Source organism: Telmatherina bonti (genome assembly GCF_933228915.1).
Source record: "Telmatherina bonti genome assembly, chromosome: 7".
In the NCBI taxonomy this organism is placed as follows: domain Eukaryota; kingdom Metazoa; phylum Chordata; class Actinopteri; order Atheriniformes; family Telmatherinidae; genus Telmatherina; species Telmatherina bonti.
In genome coordinates this window covers 26,241,950-26,264,299 of record NC_136625.1, presented here as the reverse complement: position 1 = coordinate 26,264,299, position 22,350 = coordinate 26,241,950, and the positions used below count along the sequence as shown (strand labels likewise).

Genomic DNA, 22,350 nt, shown 5'->3' with positions numbered 1-22,350 from the left:
GCATTAAAACATGTGCTAAATATGAGCTCATGCCATTCTTTTATTTTCAACAACTTTTATTCAACACATCCCCTCCATTTGGAAATGGACCGTAGTTTTACTGCAGTACCAGCAGAGTTCACAGGTCTGTAGTCTCCTTTATTGCCCCTCTTCCAGCCCTTCATTACGCCAGCCTCAACTATTGATGTAACACAATGTGACCAGGTTCCCTGCTCCTAAATTACAGGTTGTGGTCTCTGAAGATTGAGCTGCAGCACTATAATGAACCCATATTAAGTCTGGGATTTCATGGGGTGAAAAAAAGGGCACATGCAGTTCAGTTCATTGTCCGAGGGGGGGAATGATGCAGTAACAAGAATCTCTGTGGAGGCAGACAAAGCTGCTGAGCTGCATCATAGAAAAATGATACATGCTTAACCCAACGATAACATCAATTAAACAATTGTTGACTGTACATGCATATGACCTAAACGCCATATTTACACATATGGGCTCTTTAAAAGGGGGCTGACCTGGATCATTTTTATTTCATCTTCTTATCCCCTCTTCCCACCTCTCACAAATCCCCTCATGCGTGGACTCCACATTCCCCTCCCAGCTGGTTGCCCGTAAGCTGTTTGTGCAACACGGGTGCCGATCAAGGTACGAAGTGGACTGTTGTCCCGAGGCTGTGAGCAGGCCACGTCACACATCGTGTCACACGCAGTTAAAAATACTGCAGCAACTTTAAGAAGCTTTACTTGAAAACAGTGAAGTTTTTCATTCATCTTTGTCCTCTACTTGTCCTGGTCGTTTCTGTTTGTCTGATTTGGTTCAGTTTGAGAAGTGCAACTGTAAACAAATCGAGGAGTGTGTGTTATAGTATATAAACGAATAAAGTCTGAGTATTTTATCTTTGTTCTTTTGGTTTTGGGCAGGTATCATTATGGGTGCATACTGAAAGAATTTAAGCTGAGCGTGGGGACACACAGTGACTCCAACGGAAACGACACTCTCCTCTCAAGTAAGAATCTGCAAGTTGTTGGGGAAAATGAGATCAGTTTAGAAATCCTGTGACCACTGACTGCTGCTGGCATTTTAAACTAAGCCCTGTGAAGTCTTCACATTTTGGGAGGCCTTGCTGAAATGTCAATCCATCAGTTTAGTCCGTCTGGAAATATCTTAACTGTTTGATAGACTGGCATGATATTTTGTACTAACATTTGTTAGACCCAGAGGAAGTATTATTGTGCCTTTAGCAGTCTCCTGACCTTTCCTCCAGCTCCACCAGCAAGTCTAAGTGAGACTGTGTTGACCTATTTGCTTTATGATCAAATACCTGTGACATGAATGCCATTCCTCTCAGCCTCAGCTTTTCTGTTCATTTAGATTATGAATGCAGTGCAGATCAGACCTGCTAAACATAAGGTAAACATATTGGTTTGGCTGTGTCAGCTCTCCAACTTCAGTGTTAGGAAAGCTGTGGATGATATAAGTGTGATGCTGGATGATTAACAAGCCCTGTAACAGGCAAAGGATTTACATCAATCCCACACAGTGTGCCTGTGCTCAGCTTGTGCAGGCTGGAAGCCTTACGGTGCTCCGTGGTCCTGGCTAACAGGAGAAATGGAGTATTAAGAAAAGAGTGAATGCTACAGTAGGTTTGTGTATGTTTAATAGACCGAAAAAGCTCCCAATGAATAGTTATGGAGTCTGTGAGATTGATGGTTGTTTATTGTGCATAACAAAAGCAGTTACACTGAAAGATTCAGTTTGGTTTTTATAATCAGTCTGCACACAATCCTCCAAAATAACACAGTTGGGGGGAGGTCTCACTTATTGAAAATAGAAGGTTAAAAATCCCATTTTTTTCAGTGTTTAGACGCTCTGCTTACAGTAGAGCGCTTTTGTCAATAAAAACAGCCTCAAATCCTTTTGAGAATAGCTCAGCATGCCTTGTGCAACTTCTCATTTTTCATGTTTTTTCTTATTGTTTTTCCTGTAAAAGTTCAAGTCTTAGTGTTTTTCTTGAAATGCATCAGCACAGATATTCAGGGTTTCAGTAAAATGAAATAAAATTATTGGCTGCTTAAGGACTTTCAGAGATTCTTGAAGCCCCACATGGTTTTCTCGGATGGTGTGCAATACTGTGCAAAAGTCTTGAGTCGTCCATCATTTCCTAATGTTTGAATATTCACATTATAAATGGAAACAGTACATCAGGCGAAATCAGAGTTTGACATTTGACATCACCACCTTCATTCTGGTTCAGAGTCTGAGCACGTGTAGGCCAAAAATATACTAGTTCATTATTCTGTCATGGCTGCCATGGCTGCCTCACATTTTTATGTCTTTGCTGTGTTATGTTCAGACACAACACTAATAGGTCACTATTTATCCCAATTTATTGAATTTTAAAATAAACATGAGAAAAAAAAAACTCATCTGAAGAAGATTAGATAGAGGGACTTTTTCTACAAGGTGAGTAAAAAAAACATGCCAGCGTCAAAAAAAAAAAAAAATTAAGATTTTCACAAAGCCTGTAAAATTATTGCTCAAGATCATTTAAATAAAAAAAAAAAATCAAGTGAGTCAGGCTGAATGGAAGCAATATGTAAAGAAATGAGGTGTAGCTCAAGATTTCTTGTCTTGTGGAAATGTAAACCTGCGATGCAGAATTAGATCTTCTGGAGAATCGTCTTCAGTCAGAATAATCCTGTTTCCTTCTACTGGCCCCATGTTATCAGAATGCCTGACCACAGAATGATGCTGCCATCCCCATGTTTAACTGTAGGGATGCGATTCAGGTGCAGGTTTCCTTTTTGGAATTGTAACCTGATGATACCTGGTCCGTTTAATGTGTTTAGATGATTTTGGCATCTTGCGATCAGCAATTACTTCCTGGGACTTCTGGTAAAGACTGTCCATAAAAGAACACTGGATCTCATCCATTCTGACATTGTTTGGCTGGTTTCTTCTTTTCTTCTATTGCTAAACGGTGGAGACTGAATAGATGCTGCAGAAACTCTCTTGTACCCTTCCCCGGGAAAAATCTTGCCTCATACGTTTAGAATCAGTTCTTCTTCCTAAACTTTCTGGTTTAATTCAGTCAGTATTTCACACTTATCTAGACACATGTATGTCATTCCCAGTCACGTCCAGTAAATTCCATCAAGCATTCCTGCAGGAAAACAGTAAATGTGAGCCACCCATCTTGATTCCAAAAATAAACAAACTGAAGTCAAACTTTAAGGGGTCTGAACAGTTTCTGAATGTTTTCATGACAATATGATAGATTTTATACTTAATGAAATTGTCGTCTGTGAGACCACTGAGCTATTATCAGAGATAAGAAAAATAAAATATGTGTTTGGTTTATTCCAGTTTGTGTGAAAACACAAGCTCATACTGTTTGGTATTACAGCATCGTAAAAATGTTTGAAATGGTAAAAAAAAATTGCTGTTGCTGTTTTCTTTTCCCTCCATCCTGCATGGGCGCCTTATGTCTGTGATTTTTAGAAATCCTGAGTCAGTCCTGTATTTGTATTTTCCCGTCAGGCCTGAATGTGCTTGTTCCTCTTTAATATTCTGATGCTTACAGCTTTTAAATTTTGCTTCTCAACAGTGTGAGCACTCAATCATCTATTATTAGTCTGCTTCTTTTTCTTGCTTGATTGTGGATTTGCCAGCTGGCAGACATTCCAGGGAGTAGTTTTGCATATTTAAAGTGAGCACCACTTCAGAATTATTTTTCTTTTTGCCATCATAGTTACTCAGAAAAAATACAAAACAAGGAATGAAATCGCCAGTTAAATCAGCATTTAAGCTAAGAAAAAAGTCAACTGATTTAATAATTACAAGCATCTGATTAAGAAGTTCCTCTCTTCCTGTCCCCCTCAGGCCCACCCCCCCAGCTGAAGCTTCTGTGTGGAGCTGATTTTCTGGACACCTTCAAGATCCCTGGCCTGTGGCTGGACAGTCATGTGGAGGAGTTAGTCGGACATTTTGGGCTTGTCTGCATCAGTCGAGGGGGACTGCAGCCCGAACGGGCCGTGCACGAGTCGGACACTCTGTCCCGCCACAGACAAAACATTTTCCTGGTGAGGGAATGGGTGAGAAATGAGACAAGTGCCACAGAGGTCCGGCGTGCGCTGAGACGGGGTCAGAGTGTGAAATACCTGATCCCAGACTCTGTGATTGAATATATTCATCAGCATAACCTCTACACAGAGGACAGCGAGAGGAGAAATGAAGGCACGGCGCTGAGACCACTCATCAAGCAAGCACAGCAGCTTGTAAAAAGCCTGGACAACTGATGAGTTAAAGGATAACCAATCAATCCATTTGGGATTGCTAGAGAGATTCCGAACTGGACTGCAGCATGCAAGAGGTTTGCTCAACGTGTCAAATCTGCACAGTAACATGTTTTAATCACAAAGATCTCCCCTGTGTTGTGTTATACGTGTAAAGTCCTGCATGAAAATGAAACTGGTGTTTATTCTACATAGTCTTTATTTATTCTTTTAAAAGGAAATTGCTATTTTTACCCATTCCACACCATTGTCGTTATATAAAATAAAATCCTGTATATTTGAAGTGTTTGCCTGATTCATGCTTTTGCCTTCCTGTTTACGTCCAATTCCACCTTCCACCCAGATATTATTTTAGGATTTAATGTTGTACTCTTACACTTAACCTCATGCCTGTTGTTCACAGACCATCACAGGAGATAAGACAGCCACATGGCATCCAGTGGACTGAACTCTACAGAATGACAGAAAAAAAGGAGCAAAAACACTAGAAAATGTCATCATACCAACAAGCAATTTCAATACAAACGGAGTTCAGAAGCTTTCAAGGTAAAAAGAATCAAAGATGCTCAAAGAGTTGCCTTTTTTTTATTTTACTGAATATGGGAGTCTAAACTGATTTAAATGCTCAAACTACAACAGACAGCAGTGTGTTTATGTCATTTGTGAAAGTCTGAGCCACTAGACCCCCAAGACATTAGTTTGGGCGATAATCTCTGTCCTTTTCCTCTCACATGGATATCAGTGTGGGTGTCTTTTCTCTATAGCTCTCTCCAAACAGCAATTCTCTGTGGATCCATTCAGTCCACCCATTATCATCCACACAGTGTGTCTGTGAGGCCTGTATTATTTTCAAAAGAAGGATTTAAAGTAATCCTGACAGTTGCTGAGCTACAGGAGGTGTTTCCTCACTAAGGCCAATGGCTAGAAGCGCTGCTGTGCCGCTGATACTGAATGGCGTCCTCTGAAAGATGATGATGGTGTGCATGTGTGTCTTTGCCTGTGAGCAAGTCGGTAAAGGATTTAGACAGCAGGTTGGCTGCAGCTGCCTCAAAGGAGAGATTATGAAATTAATTGAGTTATTTAGGCAAGACAAAAAGATGTGACAGGCTCATTGTGCCTCCTGTAATTGTTTCATTTGGATCGTTTTCAGCTCAGGTGATTACACTGTTGCACTGTAAATGTTCTCCTCACTTTATGCTCCTGACAGCCATTTGTAACCGGACCTCTGGGTGATTTTTTTTTATTCAGCTTTTGATGGCCCTGCAGTTTGTTTATAAGCCTGCATTAGCCTAAACATCATGGAAACAGGCCTCATTGGAATCAGCTTGCAGGCCAAATCTGCCACATGTGGAGTTGCATATAAATGGACCAGTGTCTGTTAATGAAGGAGGTGTATTCATGCTAATCCCACCTAAGCAAGAACACATTCACTGGCATAAAGAACACGGGTGTTTACATTATACAGCATGCTGCATGTTCTCGTCATGCAACATGTTTGGAATGGATTGAGAAGTTATGTGGATTGTTAGCCATGGGAGGGAGGTGGTGGGGTGTGAACAATATTTTACATAAAAAGAAAGAGAGAGAGAGGGAGAATCAGCAGGTAATCGGATTAAATGGAGTTTGGTTCAAATTGAGGCTTTTGACAGCATTTTGTGCACTCCCTCACAGGCAGCCATCCACAGCAGACCCCCTCATTCGCTGGAAGTAAGGACAGCAACAGAGAAACAGCCAACATGCCAGTTAATCTGACCGGATACTGGAAAATGATTTCCAACGATAATTTTGAGGAGTACTTGAAGGCTCTTGGTGAGTACATATCTGACCTGAGAAGAAGCAAAACGCAATTTAAAGCTATAAATATCAAAACATGAGTTATACACATATATGCCGTCTTTTATTACTTGCATTTTTGCAATATGTTGACAGATTTACAGATTTGTTTCTCCAAGTATCATATTCCACACAGGAGTTCCTCTTTACCTCAGACTTCTTTTTCTCATTCTTTCTTTTTTTCATCCATGTGGGCCTTTGGCAGATGTAAATGTTGCCATCAGGAAAATTGCCACCTTACTGAAACCAGACAAGGACATTGTTCACGATGGGGACCACATAATCATCAAGACCCTCAGTACCTTCAAAAACTACAATATGGACTTCTATGTGGGCAAAGAGTTTCAGGAAGATCTCAGTGGAGTGGATGACAGGAAATGCATGGTATGTGCCTTCAGCAAGCTGCTTGTCAAGAAACAAGTCAGACATTATATTTCGGTTATTTTGCCTGTGGTTTGGGGCCTGTGTCGTCACCGTGTGTGGGTGTAAACTCTGTGGGTGCACAGGCTGATTTTGGAGGAGCCCCTCTAGACTACAATTTAATGAGCAGATGGTGTAGTGGGAGCTGGTCATTTCATACACAATTTCTCGCCTACTCATAAAACTTTCCTTAAACTTTTAACACTATTGTCAGTGACTGGGTGTAGTACACTGATATGCACTGCAGGAAAAGGACTGCAAGAGGCAGAGTCAAAGTCAAGACACATTTAATCAGATTGCGTTGCTGAATACTGAATAGGATCAAAGATTATCTTTGTCCCCCTTGAAACCCCCTTTTTGTGTGCTGATAGGCTGATTATAGATAAGCTATAAGCTGTTGGGAGGATGGCTGAGAGAGAAAGTCACGTGTGTTTGAATAATTATTGTAAGTGGGAACGGGGAAACCCACGGTCTCATATCAGCCTGCTACATGCTGGACTTTTAAACCCCTTGTTCTGTGTTCGCGTCAAACCCTTCACTGAGACATTGTGTTATTATAAGCACTCATGTTACTGTCCTTGTGCTGTGACCTCATGCAGACCACCATCACCTGGGAGGGAGACAAGCTGGTGTGTGTTCAGAAAGGAGAAATTGAGGGAAGAGGTTGGACCCACTGGGTGGATGGAGATGAGCTTCATCTGGTGAGAAAACATCAGCTCCTGCCATGAATATTAATCTAAGCAATTTAGAAACTTTAATCCAGATCCAAAATGCCTCTCAGCACTGTATGTGAAGTGCATATAATTTTATGTAATTTTGTGTGTGACTTCAGTTTGAATTAGTCCAAGAGCTCCAACATTAGTCTGTGTAGCTTGTGGACAAAGCAAAACATTGTTTCTTAAAGTGTTGAGCTCATTTAAAACCAAATAAACTGCATTGTGTCCACATGAAGAGCTACTTATTTATGCTTAATTGGAAAATAGGACATTCATACATGTTTTGATTGCCAGTTGTTCTTCTCTGAGGCAAAATGCATAATGAAATATTAAAGTGCGTACATTTCCATAACTAATGAATTTGACATCAGTGTTGATCATCATCGACTAACACTTCCAGCACAACACTTCCAGCACAACAACATCCCTGTTACTTTCCCCACTTTTGCACATCTTTTCTACAATAACTTCTCGAACATAAAAAAAAAAAAAGAAAAAAAAGAGAAGCGACGTTAATAGTGTGGCCCAGTGTGGCTTGTAATGAAACTATTTGCATCTGAAAAGTAATGACTAGCACATTACCATTTTAATTAGCTCAGCAATATCAGATTTATCTGTGTATGATGACTGCTATCAAAGCTAAGTAAAAATAATCTTCTAAATTATTCGGTTTAAGTGGTGCCAGCAGATGTTTTCAATCAGCAGCCATGAAGTATTAGTGGGAAGTTCTCAAGAGCTTCAATTTGGTTTGGAGAGCAACAGTGACCTCTGGTGGGAGAAAATCTGCTGGACTTCAGATGGAAACTTATAGATGCAGTGAACCATAAGTTATTTAGAATAGATTTTTAAAAATCTTTATGATACATATTATTAATTATTAGTTTCTTTTTTTTATTGGTAGTTAGATCATTTAAACAAAACCGTAGGACTTTATACAGGTTAATAGTGAAGACTATTCAATTTGAATCCATGTTTGGTTTCATCCTCTTATATATCTCACTGAGTTTTTCACAGGTTATTCTGTAAATGCCAAAATAACAAACTGTGTTTTTTTTTCCTCTCCAGGAGCTGAGAGCTGCAGGAGTTGTTTGCAAGCAGGTGTTCAAGAAGACCTAAACAGGCTCATATTAGGCAAAGACGGCGCTTCCAGCTGCAGACACTGGCTCAGAGAGACGCATCAGACACAACTCATCATACCATCCAACATCACCTCTGGTCCCTTCAGTCTCTCCATTTGTCCTTGACGAACATTATATTCACCAAACACAAAATGTTGTACTCCATCTAATCTGTTGCCTTATGCCGAATGGGCGGGTTGACATGTGACATCATTAGATGCAATGCTGGATTTTTGGCTCAGGGCAGGTGCTGTGATTAGAAAGTTTAGATGAGCTGCTAGCTGTAGCTGATAGATGAGCCAGAATGCACTGAAAAGATCAGCTCTGATAGTTATGGATGAAATGAAAAGAACAGCGATACAACAATTTAGTTATCCTAACGATTGTTGTGGATGGAAAGTGATGAGATGTGAGTTGGGCTGAACGGCTCTGAACTTCTTTGTCACTGATGCTCAATCTCCAGAATGAATATCAAGTTTAGATGCATGTACATATCAATCCTGAATCCCTTGGCAACTGTGCCACTGATGGTAAGGTGGATCAATCAATAAATGAAGCAAGCGAATAAAGCAACAGTGTCATTTGTCTTTGCTGTGTAGTTGGACCTTCCTTATATATCTTTATTTTCCTGACCTGACAACAAAATGAGCAGCTGTGGTGTGAAAATGCCACCCCAACCATGCATGAGGAGTCTGACGGCCACTATTTGTAAATGAAGCAGACAACTCAACCTTCCCTAATGTCTGCATCGCCACATCTGATTTGGATAGTCTATGCCTAACTCGCTCGTTCATGCTGCTGCTCGCGCTGCTGTTCTGCCTCCCGCTGTTTCTTGTGCATTCACTCTTGGCCACTACTGTGGTGTCAACCTGCAGGCTCTGTTTATTTATGATTCCCCAGAGGGCTGTTATTGATTTCTTCCCGCTCTGGCTTTGGGCTGTTAAAAATGATGGTCTCAGGTAGGGGTCAAAACAGAATCTACAGCCAGAGATCTGCATTTGCATTTATCCACAGTAAAATGTTCTAAATTTGTGGCTTGACAAGCTAAAAGTCAGTTTCTAAACTCCAAAATTTAATGCCCCACTATTTCAGCTAGGGTATTTTACTGTTCAAATGCCAAAAGTTGCAGTTTTCCTCATCTTAAATCAGGGTTTAAGACATGAATGTGCCAGCAAGATTATAGTATAAAACCGTTTTGAATGATGTAGCATGTTGCTAAGTAAAACAAAGGGCTTACAGCTCATCGCTGAAGATGGTGCACACCAGACAGCTTTCAGAAGTGGTTTCACTCTGTGATGGCTGAGAAATAAGTGGAGGCACTTTTATACCTGCACCACACCACTCATCTCTTATTATCCTTAAGACTCCTCATTTGAGAAATGGACTTTCTTTAGAAACAAATGCAAATGAGCCAATTTTGTATAATCAGAACATCTTCACAAAATGTCCAAGGTTACTGAAAAATCACACAAACACATCCCAGTAAAATAAGGCAAACACAAAATGAAACCCAAGATCAGGGTTGTTGATCCTTTTTACTATAATTCAGTAGCATAACCATTGTAAACAGTGACAACGTCTACCTGTTTCTTTGTATTTATTCAGCTGAATTTTCTTGTACTGACGAATTTTAGCTTCATCATCCATCCATCCATCCATCCATTTTCTTAACCACTTAGTCCAGTTAAGGGTTGAGGGTAAGCTGGAGCAATCCCAGCAATCATAGGGCAGGATAGCTTTATCCAAAGGTTTTCAATAGGACTTGCATCAGAACTTAATGTAGGCCGTAATAGTCAATCTTTTCCCTTTCAGATATGCTTCAGTAATTTTGAGTGTTTAAGTCATTTGTCTGTATTTAACTCCACAATGTCTTCCAGTGTTTATGGTTGTGTTATGGGTTGTAATCTTGATTAAATCATTTCTTTGATATCAGCAATGTTTTCAGCACTAGAGACAGTAAAGCAGCACAGTAAAAACTCCACCATGTTTCGCTAGGTGATTTCCTGTTTCAGTGTCATTTCATGTCATGTAAACATCTTGTATCCTTTAATGAAGCATCCTGGTGTGTTTCTGTTGTGGAACAAACAAAGCAAAACATTCTCTTTTATAAAGGTGCCTTCGCAAGAAGCTGCCATTTGAGCCAGACTTCTCCACAATCTGCTGCAAACTCTACAAACGTTCCAACTGAGTTTCTGCATAGTGCTCTCGCCCAGTCTCCTGAGTTTGATGAAGTGATGCCCCTGAAAGCTGGGTTTTTAGATCACGTGAGTTTTTTTTACTCTCAGACATATAAGATTCATATCATATATGTGGATTTTTATTGTGGTTGAGGAGCTTTTGTTTTTCTTTAAAGGCTTTTTATCAAATGTTTGCCTATAATTATGTCCACTTCTATTGAAAGTTTTTTCATTTTCTTACATAAACAGGTTGAACTATAGTAACCTTTGTGTTCAAAGTTCAGACGTCCCAGTTTGGGTTTTTTTGAGTTACACTACTGTGTGTGTTTCTCTGTTTGCTTAAAGGTCCCCACTTAAAAAAAGACTGGTGGTGGTGCCGGTCTGTGTGGGCACCTATGGAAATGCCCTTTATAGTCCCCCTCCTCCTCAAATCAACTGGCCCTGCCAATCCTATTCAAGCAGTGAAGTCACTTTATCAATAATTCTCTGTCCTTGTGTCCCTAACTCATATAAAAGTCAGAAGACACGTTGTCCCTTCCCCCTCCTGACTTTGTCGAAAGTCTACACCAGCTTACCACCATGCCTGCAGACTTCAGTGGAAAATGGATTCTGGAAACCAATGACAAATTTGAGGATTACTTGAAAGCGTTAAGTAAGAATTATAATTCAATTTTGGTCTGAAATGGCTTTGCTATGTGTTAAGAGGGAGGCATTATAACAGAATGGTACTGTTCATCTGTCTATTTGTGATTAAAAACTAAATTCAGAAGGTTTTTCGGTAATTATTTACGACATAGTTACCTGCTGAACACTGCAAATATTTAGAAACATGTTAATCATACAGTAGTCTTTCAACATCAAATCTTGGTTGCAAAAAAAGGTGAACTTGTTCAAATGAAAATCTGCAATTGGTTCCTGATCAAATTGATTGATTTCTTAATATTTTTATTGTGGTTCTAGATATTGACTTTGCAACAAGGAAAATTGCCATCTCTCTGTCTCAGACAAAAGTGGTCACCCAAGATGGAGATAACTTTGACTTCAAAACACTCAGCACCTTTAGGAATTATGAGCTCGCCTTCACAGTGGGGGTGGAATTTGATGAGTACACCAAGGGACTAGACAACAGAAATGTCAAGGTTGGTTGACCCCTCACACCTGTTTTCATTTTGCACAGACAGAACTACTGACCTGCACTCTATTAAAGCGTTAAAAGTAGCTTTAAAGCAGCCAACAGTGGAAAAGAACAGAACTATAGAGATGCACTCCTACACTTTGCTACAGAAATGTGCAAAGTACAGCGATAAAGCGGTTCAATTATACCAACGTTATAACACTGAAGATGAATAAATTATATTTACAGTGTTATGTTAACATATTAAGCCATCACCAGGCAAACGGTGCAAGAAAATGTTTATCACTGCAATTCATATCTTTAGCACTTTTCCAATTTTCTATGTCCAGATTCAGGTTAGATGTCAGAATAGATCCATCCCAGTCTGTTTTTGATTTGGCATCAGCAACATTTTTTTTTTTAATTGTGTCACCAGTTGAATGTGTATTTACTTTGGTTTTATTAAGTTTTCTACTTTAGGGGCATGACATTTAATTAACCATCCATCCGTTTTTCCATCCAGATACAGGCATCCTCACACTTTAGAAAACTGCGAGTACTTAAGCAACTCATATAGGCTCATTAACAAAAGAAATTCCTCATAATGGTGGGGCATAAAAAATAGATTATGCACACAAATTACCTGTTTTGATAAGAGCTTGCATGTTGTCTTGTAGAGTCTTGTAAAGTGGGAGGGGGACAAGCTGGTGTGCACCCAGAAAGGCGAGAAGTCAAACCGCGGCTGGAAACATTGGATTGAGGAGGAAAAACTCTACCTGGTGGGTTGACAGTGTTGGTCTTTACAACTTTCTTGTGGTGGGAAAGCCATCCCCAATTCTGTAAGAAAGAGCCAGTGTGTAAACTGTAAATATAATCCAACTACAATGATTTGCATAACTCTTGGAAGATTGTTTTATTCATGTGAGAAAAACGGTCAAAATAAATCTTGAAAGTGCAACTTTTTATGATTCATTAAAAATTTTAACTCATCTTGAATTTTATGGCAACAAAACACCTAAAAAAAAGTTGAGATAGAACCATGGTTACATCCACTCAACAGAAAGTAAACATCTGGAATCAGAGGAAACCAGCTGCAGGGCCTGAGGCAGAGGAATGTTGTCTGAGTATTTTATTTTATTTTATTGTTAATTAGATTTTTGTAACCTTTCAACAATTCTGGATAATTAAATACAGTTGGTTTTTCTTTAAATGGCAGAGGCTTTACCTGTGTGGATGGCATAGGGAACTGTGTTCACCAACAGGTTGTTACTGAGTGTTACTGAGTCTTGTGAAGGATTTTCATGACAGAATCATGTGGGATTTTAATCTGGGCAGTTTGAGGGCCCATAAATCACATTCAAAAGATGTTGTCAAAATGATGCGTTTTTCCAGAAATTCATACACTTTTTAAAGACATTTTATACTAATTAAGGCAAAATATTTAAAGTCTTCAAAAGTTCACATGAAAAACAACTTTTGCAGATTGCTGAATCTCTGCCCATCTTTACATCTGGGAGACTCTTTCTATGAGTGTGTTGTATATTAGCTGCTTAAATTACTGCCATCAAATTCAAGAACTCAGTGACCTTGTTTAAATAATCCCTCTGCTAAATAACAATAGTCTGTTTCTTTTACAGGAGCTGACATGTGAAGATGTAGTTTGCCTTCAGGTGTTCAGAAGAAAGGACTAAGGACTCATTCATTTTATATACCTAGCTTACAAGGTCAAGATTTAAGTCTAAATAAACTTCAGTTTTTTCCCTCAATGACTGATTCTCTAAAGGTGTCATCATAATAAGCTATGTTATATTTGAGTCGTATGTGTTTGTATTTCATGTGTCTATCATTCTGAGTATTTATCAGAAACAATGAAGCAATAAAAATAATGTTCCATACTGAGTTGTAATAAGCATAAGTTATGAACTCATATGTATATGAGTATGCCAGCATGCACAAAAAGCTTAGTTAATGTTTGGAATAATATTTGATGAGGTTTTGCTGTTGTATCAAACACACCCACACGCTTGAATTGCCATCTGCTGGAAATGTGTGGTAGTTTCATGATTCTTTATAACAACAATATTTTTTAATCTAACACTGCAAAATGTGGTAACCTGTAGTGAGTCCTACCTTTTATTTCTCTTAGAAATGTTGATATAACTAACACATTAATATTATATAATATATTACAGTATATAATAAGTCAAACCATTTCTTATCCTATCAGGTCACAACAAGGTAAAATACTTGAACCAGCATATTTACTTAAGAAAGCCTAACTTTGATTATTAAACTATTCCTTTCAAAATCTATGTAATTTTATACAGTAAAATTTCAGTTAATCTTATATAATGACTGGTTTGTTATAAAAAAACTTTATTTGAATTGCTCCTTACTATTTTTTTCTTTTTTGGGGGGGGGGGGGGGGGGGGGGGGGGTGTTAAACAATCTCATAATTTACATGATCATTTTCCTTTCTTTGATCTTAACTGACTGACATATCTATGCCACATTGCCTAGAAACATCCAAAACAAGGAAGCAAATAATATGAACAGTCATCAAGTATTTTACCTATGCTTCACTTCGTTAAGTTCTTGTTAATATGTCATTTACATACATAAAAAACAAGAACTAAATATCAGTCACAAAGATGTCAGTGAGACTAGCAAGGCCAAAGAAAGGTTATCAAATCTGTGTAAACATGACAGCTGATCCCCCAACAGTACATCTAATCTTCTTCCAGATTAATAAATTACAGTGAGCTGCTCATCCTTTATTCAAATGAGTATTATGAAATAAAACAGTAGTAAGACCACTGGCATATACAAGAATAAAACCTAAACTTTTATTTTAAAAAAAATATTCTATTTATTCATTTACCTATTAAGTTTAAATGCATGTTGCAGATTTTTCAAATAACTTGATTATTTTAGAAAACCACATAACTTGGGACAATCCCAGAACATTGGGAATTAAACTGAATTGGATCCACCTGCAATTATATCATGGGGTCTGAGATTTTCAAATGTGAACAGAATTACACTAAATGGAAAATAGTGCCTTTTTTATTTTATTAAATAATTACAACACTAAAAGATACCCTTCCCACTAGTCAGTGTTTCTGGCTTTTTACAGTTATATTATAAATAAATACATGACAGAGATTTCTAAACAACAGATGTCAAAAAAAAAAAAAAAAAAAAAAGGGAAAAGGAAAAAGGAAAAATTATATCCAGCAGCCTGTAATCTACATGCTGTCGAATAAGCAGTGATGACTAAATTGAAAAGTATGCTAAAAACGTTCTTCATAAAATGTTGCACTGATATGAGCTTACCGTGGCAACCTATTTACAGTCGAATATTATGTTAAAGTTGGTATTAAATGGAAATATAAGGCAGTTTAATTTATTTTAGAATAAGGTACAAGCTAAACTTGTGATTATTTTTTGTTGTGGTTGTAAACATGCAATTCAACAGAAAGACGTAGAAACTAATTCCAGTAAATTCTCTTAAAACAACGTGAACGTCTATGTGCTGGCAAACCTTGGTGTAACGTCATCGTTTTCCAGGATGGTACTCACGCGAGATTTGGCTTCAGGAAGTTCCACGTCAGTACACTGTTCACAGAAATCGCAACATTTGGAGCCCCCAACACATTTTTTCTGATTCTAATTGCGACAACACAGCGTTAAGACATGGTAAGCGATATTTTAAATAGTTATAAATGCACTATGTTTTCATACACTTAATCTGCAACGCACTGTTCATTTTGAAAATGGGAGTAAATCAATGTCATAATACTTTCTCGTCAATAGCTTAGTAGCTAACTAGCAGGAGTTAGCATGATGGCTTAGCTCACTGCAACAAAAGTGTCTAACTTTGACCTTTTATAGGGCTGTATGTTTTCAAGATTCTACTTAGAATAAGCTATCAAATGAGCCAGTGAGGGTTACATGGACAGGATGACTGAAAGCACACAAAATCCACTACGTTTGATTTTAGGTGCTAACTGATGGTTGACTAGTTATGTTGTTCCGGGTATTTACATTGATGCTATAGTGCTTTAATCTAGCCACAAACAATGTAGAAGAACACACTGATGTTTTTTGTGTTTTCAGCCTCTTAGGCTGGACATTAAGCGGAGGCTGACAGCCAGGTCAGACCGAGTGAAGAGTGTGGACCTCCACCCAACTGAGCCATGGATGTTAGCCAGTCTGTACAACGGCAGCGTCTGTGTGTGGAACCACGAAACGCAGGTATGAAAACAAATTAGTGGGATATCCTGCAGCGTTGCAACGCATAACGTGAAAAGACTACTGCATCCACAATTGCATTGTGATTGTGTAACTACAATTCAGTCCTTTGTTTTATTTATTTCTCTCAGACACTGGTGAAGACTTTTGAAGTATGTGATCTCCCTGTCAGAGCTTCTAAATTTGTGGCAAGGAAGAACTGGGTCATCACCGGAGCAGTGAGTACTGTTTGGTTGTTGATGCTATGTTGATCTCCCTTAAAGCTTTTCTCCTGTAGCACAAGTAGGTTATACATTATTTCTAAGTCGATAGTGTATTACCTTATCTCCTCACAGGATGACATGCAGATCCGTGTGTTCAACTACAACACCTTGGAGCGGGTCCACATGTTTGAAGCCCATTCTGACTACATCCGATGCATTGCAGTCCATCCAACCCAACCATATATCCTCACTAGCAGTGGTATGTTTGAGACTGTGGCATCCTTCCCCTTTCTAGATGATAAAATGTGTATTAGTTTATGTGTCTAGATGTGTACACATAGGCATGGTTTTGTTTCTGTGACTATCCAGATGATATGCTGATCAAGCTGTGGGACTGGGAGAAGAAATGGTCATGCAGCCAAGTGTTTGAGGGTCACACCCATTATGTCATGCAGATTGTCATCAATCCCAAGGATAACAATCAGTTTGCCAGCGCTTCCCTGGACAGGACTATTAAGGTAGGTTGAAACATAGCTAGACATTATGGTATCTGCTATTTGTAAAGAAACACTTAGTGATTCTGATTCTATATTTTGGGGTCGTGCAGGTTTGGCAGCTGGGCTCTTCATCTCCCAATTTCACTTTGGAGGGTCATGAGAAGGGAGTAAACTGTATTGACTACTACAGTGGAGGAGACAAACCTTACCTGATATCAGGGGCTGATGACCGCCAGGTCAAGATCTGGGACTACCAGGTTAGAAGACTTTTCTTCATTTTTCTATTGATGAAGTCATTTGATTTCTTGAACGCGTTTAAGTCAGAGAAAATCAGTCCTGGAACATGCCTTACTGCCAGGGCAGGGACTATTTATCTCTGTTAATAGAAATCCAAAATGACTAAAATTGTTAATTATTTTAAAAACAGAGTGTCTTCTCTGTAAGGATTATCCAGCATGTTATCTACAAATGTATCAGCCTATTTCCCCTGTGTGTCACAGAACAAAACGTGTGTTCAGACTCTGGAGGGTCATGCACAGAACGTCTCTTGTGTCAGCTTCCACCCAGAGCTGCCCATCATCATTACTGGATCAGAAGATGGTGAGCAGGAATCCTACTCACTTTCACACACAAACGTCTACGGCAGGAATGACCCAACCCAGACTCCACTGATCACTCGTTTAAGCAACATTTTCCTTCTTTCTCTATAGGCACGGTGCGTATCTGGCACTCAAGCACTTACCGTCTGGAAAGCACACTGAACTATGGTATGGAACGAGTATGGTGTGTGTGCGGTCTTAGGGGTTCCAATAATGTGGCGTTGGGATATGATGAAGGCAGCATCATCATCAAGGTGGGTGTTTCAAGATTTAGCTATATTTAAAACAAGCTTAGGCTCCGAAGATGTTTAAAATATGTTAGATGAATTCTGAATTAAATTAGTACATAAGACTAAAATAATTGTCTTCTGTTATGTGCAGGTGGGTCGCGAAGAGCCAGCCATGTCTATGGACACCAATGGGAAAATCATCTGGGCTAAACACAGTGAAGTACAGCAGGCCAACCTGAAGGCAATGGGTGATGCGGAAATCAAAGATGGGGAGAGACTGCCGCTGGCTGTGAAAGACATGGGCAGCTGTGAGATTTACCCTCAAACCATCCAGCATAACCCCAATGGAAGGTACACACATTCATTTTCAGCACTTGTTAGATTTTCAGAGGCCAGCAGCCATGAGCACCACATGTTTCACTGGTAGTCATTGTAGTGATTAATTTGAAAGATGATCGATAACCTGATTTATTCATAATTTCTGTTTTTTGCACCAGGTTTGTAGTGGTGTGTGGAGATGGAGAGTATATTATCTACACTGCTATGGCTTTGAGGAACAAGAGCTTTGGCTCAGCTCAGGAGTTCGTCTGGGCCCATGACTCCTCTGAGTAAGTCTACAGATTTACGACACGTCCCTCTGCTCTACAGCTCTGTTATAAGTTGACTCTGAAATATGACTGCTCTCTTATGCTTTGTTTTCAACAGATATGCCATCAGAGAAAGCAGCAGTATTGTCAAAATTTTCAAAAATTTCAAAGAAAAGAAATCTTTTAAGCCTGACTTTGGAGCTGAAGGTGATTTACAAGCTATATTTGCATTACTGGAAGCAGATTGAAGTTGACATTTTTATTCACTGGATGCATTGACATTTTCTTCTCGACAGGGATCTATGGTGGATTCTTGCTGGGGGTGAGGTCGGTGAATGGCCTGGCATTTTATGACTGGGAGAACACAGAGCTAATCCGTCGCATCGAGATCCAGCCCAAGCATGTAAGGCTGAGCTTCTTGAACAGATCTTTTGTCCTTTAATGGTCTGCTCCTTACTTGATTGAAAAGTAAATTTCAACAAAGTTTAATGAGTTGGTCATGATCATTTTTGCATAACTCTTACTAATTAAGTTGCCAAAAATTACGAGTCATACTCTAAGTATGACTTTTTCAGGTGTGTATGTAGATCTTCTATTTAAGGCCGACTAGATGCTGCTTTCATTAACTCTTTTGCTTTGTCATTTAATCTTCTTTCTAAATTGGTCAGATCTTTTGGTCAGACTCTGGTGAACTGGTCTGCATTGCTACAGAGGACTCCTTCTTCATTCTCCGTTACCTGGCTGACAAAGTAGCTGCCTCCCAAGAGAACAATGAAGGGGTCACAGAGGATGGTATTGAAGATGCTTTTGAGGTCAGTTTGTAGATGTGAATAAATGTGCCTTTGTGGAAATTTTAAAATGTCCAATGGGAGAGAAACTAAGATAAACTATGAAAACCATGGAAGAAACTAATTGTCTTCCACTGCTGTCAATAAAAGATGTTCATACCAGTTTCAAGAGGAGCTTTCATGTTAGGATTGTGTTTAGAATAGAGGAGTATTTCATTCAGATATAAAACTAACATTACTTTGAATGTCTGCTTCCTGTCTTCAGGTCCAAGGAGAGATCCAGGAGATTGTGAAGACTGGACTTTGGGTTGGAGATTGCTTCATTTATACCAGCTCTGTAAACAGACTCAACTACTATGTAGGAGGGGAGATTGTCACTATTGCACACCTGGACAGGTAAAAACAGTTATTAGTGATTAGGCTTGACTTTGAAGGGATGAAAGGCGTTGAGAAGTATAACATAAGCACTGCCATCTTTGAAATTTACAGGCAACTTCCGTTTGGTGCACGCCACATTTTGATTGAACTTTTAAGCTCTAAACATTGTGAAAGATGTTGTCTTTTTAACACATCCTGCCTCTTGTTCCATGAAGAACAATGTACCTGCTGGGCTACATACCAAAAGATGATCGTCTGTACCTTGGAGACAAGGAGCTCAACATTGTAAGCTACTCGCTGCTGGTGTCTGTCCTGGAGTACCAGACTGCTGTAATGAGGAGAGACTTTGGAATGGCAGACAAGGTGCTACCCACTATCCCTAAAGAACAGAGGACCAGGGTGGCACATTTCCTGGAGAAACAGGTAAGGACATTGCAGTCAGACTAGATTTCCTTCATCTACCTGCAGACTGTTGAATTCAGCTTCAAAGAGAGAACAAAAACATTGCAATTGAAGCTTTGTCTTTCTACTTTGTGCTAAAATCAATCGGATATTAGTGTCTTTTATTCTATTCTATTCTATTCTAGCAGACACTTTTATCCAAAACCACATATGTTACCAGATTATGTGTTTCTAGTTTGGTCCGTTTATTTCAGAATGGATACAGATGGGGTTGCTTTTTTTCTTTTTCTTTTTAGGGCTTCAAACAACAGGCACTGGCAGTGTCTACAGACCCAGAGCACAGGTTTGAGCTGGCCTTGCAACTTGGAGAGTTGAAGATTGCCTATCAGCTGGCTGTGGAAGCAGAGGTAAAACCATGCTCGCTGATGGAAACCCATCTTTGCCACATCCTGGATCATTCTAAGATATTTTACAGAAACTTGTCCCCATTTCTTGTCATCCATGCTTGTGCTCTTTGTTAAAGAATTTTCTAATATTTGCCACTTTGAACCTTGCAGTCGGAGCAGAAATGGAAGCAGCTTGCAGAGCTGGCCATCAGTAAATGCCAGTTTGGCTTGGCTCAGGAGTGCCTGCATCACGCCCAGGATTATGGTGGCCTGCTCCTCCTCGCCACAGCCTCTGGTAACGCCACCATGGTGGGCAAACTGGCCGAAGGGGCAGAAAGGGACGGCAAAAACAATGTGGCCTTCATGACCTACTTCTTGCAGGGGAAGTAAGTATTTGTGTGAAACAACAGTACACACAAAGATACTGTACACATGGCTCAGAATACATATGTTGCTACCAGTGTAATAGATTTTAATCATGTGTCTTCTCTGCAGACTGGATCAGTGTTTGGAGCTTTTGATCAAGACAAACAGGCTACCAGAAGCTGCTTTTCTGGCTCGCACCTACCTGCCCAGCCAGGTGTCCCGGGTGGTCAAATTATGGAGAGAGAATTTAGCCAAAGTCAACCAGAAGGTCAGCTCAGTCAACTACATGGTTTTTATTCATCCTAAACGATTGTATATACTGTATATGTGTGTTTCATTCCCTTTTTTGTGGACAAATGAACATTTCCCCCTTAAGAAAAACAAGACTAGTTTTAACTTTAAATCATCATCGCAGGCAGCTGAATCCCTAGCTGACCCCACCGAGTATGAAAATCTGTTCCCCGGGCTGAAAGAAGCATTTGCAGCTGAACATTATCTGAGAGAGGCCTGCCTGGGCAGCAGCAGACCTGCTAAAGACTACCCACTTGTTACAGTAAGTTGTCTTCTGGCAAAAATTACAAGCAGCAGTATTTAGCTCTGAGGACACAACAGATTTATACTGTCTGGACATTTCATTCGAATTAAACAAAACATTGCTAACATGTCATTTTTCATTCTGTCTTTCTCATTTTTTCAGCCCAATGAAGACAGGAATATTCTTGAGGAGGCTCAGGGTTATGAACCCAAAGGCACCTTCATTCCTTTTGTCCCTAAAGTATGTCTACTTTGTAATTTTCTCTCATCTTGACTATTTACTGTTTGGAATTATTTGCAGCTGCCTTCATTTGCATAGCTCTCCGCCTGATGTAGGAAAAGAGGCATTTCTCTGTAGTGTGGCTAAAATGTGGAGGAGCACTTAGTGGAATTTAGATTTCCATTACTAAGTCGCTTTTCTTGGCAGATACAAGATGATGAAGAATCCAGCTCGGTGCCGGTACCTGCCGTGACACCTTCACAGCCTGAACCTGCTCCTCCCACAGCTGTGGATAAAGAGGAAGAAGAAGAGAAGGAAGAAATTGCTGCATTCTCACAGTCGCAGAAAGATAAAGTGAGACTTTCGATTTCTTTTTATACTCTATCATTTGCAGAGTACAACTCATTGGAAATTATTTTCAAGTTTATGCAAAGTCATGCACGTGGGACATTTTTATAAGAGGTGTAATGTTTCCTCTGTGGGTCTGTTTGCAGTGTTTGGATGAGCTGGAGGTGGACCTGGACAACATGGAGTTGGATGACATTGACACCACAGACGTTAACCTCGACGATGACTTTCTAGATGATTAAGACCTGCCACCGTTCTGCTCCCATAAACTCGTTAGAGCATATTTAAAAAGAAAGAGACCAAACTCCCTTTCCCTTTTTTTTTTTTTTGTATTTGTATGAAAATGTTATATTGTCATGTCCGCCTTCTGCAGTGTCAGGGTTTGATTTGATTATCATTTTATCAGTAATGCTTTTTTTTCTTCATAATTAAAAATGACTGATTGTATCAGCTTCATTTTGTACACTATTTACGGATTGAGAACTAATTTACTGTCCATCAGATTATCAGTTTTGAAGTCTGCTTTGTATTGTCTATATTGCAAATCAAAGTTCATTCAGTCCAATAAATTGCATTGCTGTACATATTCATTTTTGACTTTGAGTTCTTCATACCTGACTTGCCATTCCTCATTTTCTCTTACAACACTGAGGCATCATCAAGTGTGCGTGTTTAAATGATGTATTATTTATTTAAAACAAAAATTTGTAAATTTAAATCTGTTCAACCTTGAAACTGATCAGCTATACCGGCAAAAGACCACACCAGGTGCCACTCCTGTCAGTTTAAAATGGGACACTGAGGCTACAACTCGTATAGTTTTTTCCTAAACTGCACAGTAGAGAATTGGAAAAGCATTGCCTGATTCTCAATTTTTTTGGCTGCAGC

General features: G+C 39.3%; 4 protein-coding genes across 4 annotated transcripts in view; all 4 read left to right on the top strand.

Annotated features, from left to right (window-relative positions):
- nmnat3 (nicotinamide nucleotide adenylyltransferase 3) overlaps positions 1 to 4,449 on the top strand; it is a 10,125-nt gene extending 5,676 nt beyond the window's left edge. The window contains exons 4-5 of the mRNA XM_079244317.1: positions 918 to 1,003; positions 3,880 to 4,449. Of these exons, the coding sequence (XP_079100443.1) occupies positions 918 to 1,003; positions 3,880 to 4,295 (502 nt within the window). The 3' untranslated portion in view covers positions 4,296 to 4,449. The remainder of the gene's footprint in view (positions 1 to 917; positions 1,004 to 3,879) is intronic.
- Positions 4,450 to 6,028: 1,579 nt separating this feature from the next.
- Positions 6,029 to 8,463, top strand: rbp1.1 (retinol binding protein 1, cellular, tandem duplicate 1; the record flags this gene model as incomplete). Its single annotated transcript, XM_079244373.1, has 4 exons — positions 6,029 to 6,101; positions 6,331 to 6,509; positions 7,145 to 7,246; positions 8,327 to 8,463. The coding sequence occupies 4 exons, from the start codon at positions 6,029 to 6,031 to the stop codon at positions 8,375 to 8,377; spliced, it is 405 nt and encodes a 134-aa protein (XP_079100499.1). The 3' UTR covers positions 8,378 to 8,463.
- A 2,672-nt stretch (positions 8,464 to 11,135) lies between these two features.
- On the top strand, positions 11,136 to 13,361 carry rbp2b (retinol binding protein 2b, cellular; the record flags this gene model as incomplete). Its single annotated transcript, XM_079244374.1, has 4 exons — positions 11,136 to 11,208; positions 11,517 to 11,695; positions 12,348 to 12,449; positions 13,308 to 13,361. 4 exons carry the CDS (start codon positions 11,136 to 11,138, stop codon positions 13,359 to 13,361), a joined length of 408 nt encoding a protein of 135 aa, XP_079100500.1.
- Positions 13,362 to 15,268: 1,907 nt separating this feature from the next.
- copb2 (COPI coat complex subunit beta 2) lies at positions 15,269 to 22,014 on the top strand. The gene is made up of 22 exons (XM_079243351.1): positions 15,269 to 15,369; positions 15,790 to 15,927; positions 16,056 to 16,142; positions 16,260 to 16,386; positions 16,497 to 16,645; positions 16,735 to 16,881; positions 17,125 to 17,224; positions 17,335 to 17,477; positions 17,605 to 17,804; positions 17,951 to 18,061; positions 18,159 to 18,247; positions 18,337 to 18,443; positions 18,709 to 18,852; positions 19,094 to 19,224; positions 19,422 to 19,629; positions 19,905 to 20,015; positions 20,166 to 20,380; positions 20,490 to 20,628; positions 20,776 to 20,913; positions 21,058 to 21,135; positions 21,322 to 21,468; positions 21,609 to 22,014. The coding sequence occupies exons 1-22, from the start codon at positions 15,367 to 15,369 to the stop codon at positions 21,702 to 21,704; spliced, it is 2,808 nt and encodes a 935-aa protein (XP_079099477.1). The 5' UTR covers positions 15,269 to 15,366; the 3' UTR covers positions 21,705 to 22,014.
- The last annotated feature ends 336 nt before the right edge of the window (positions 22,015 to 22,350 follow it).

What these genes read in the sequence shown, in the direction of transcription:
- copb2 (XM_079243351.1), top strand. An exon ending in TGGGCCCATGACTCCTCTGA is followed by an intron (nt 18,062 to 18,158) that starts GTAAGTCTACAG and finishes TGTTTTCAACAG; the next exon opens with ATATGCCATCAGAGAAAGCA. An exon ending in GCCTGACTTTGGAGCTGAAG is followed by an intron (nt 18,248 to 18,336) that starts GTGATTTACAAG and finishes TCTTCTCGACAG; the next exon opens with GGATCTATGGTGGATTCTTG.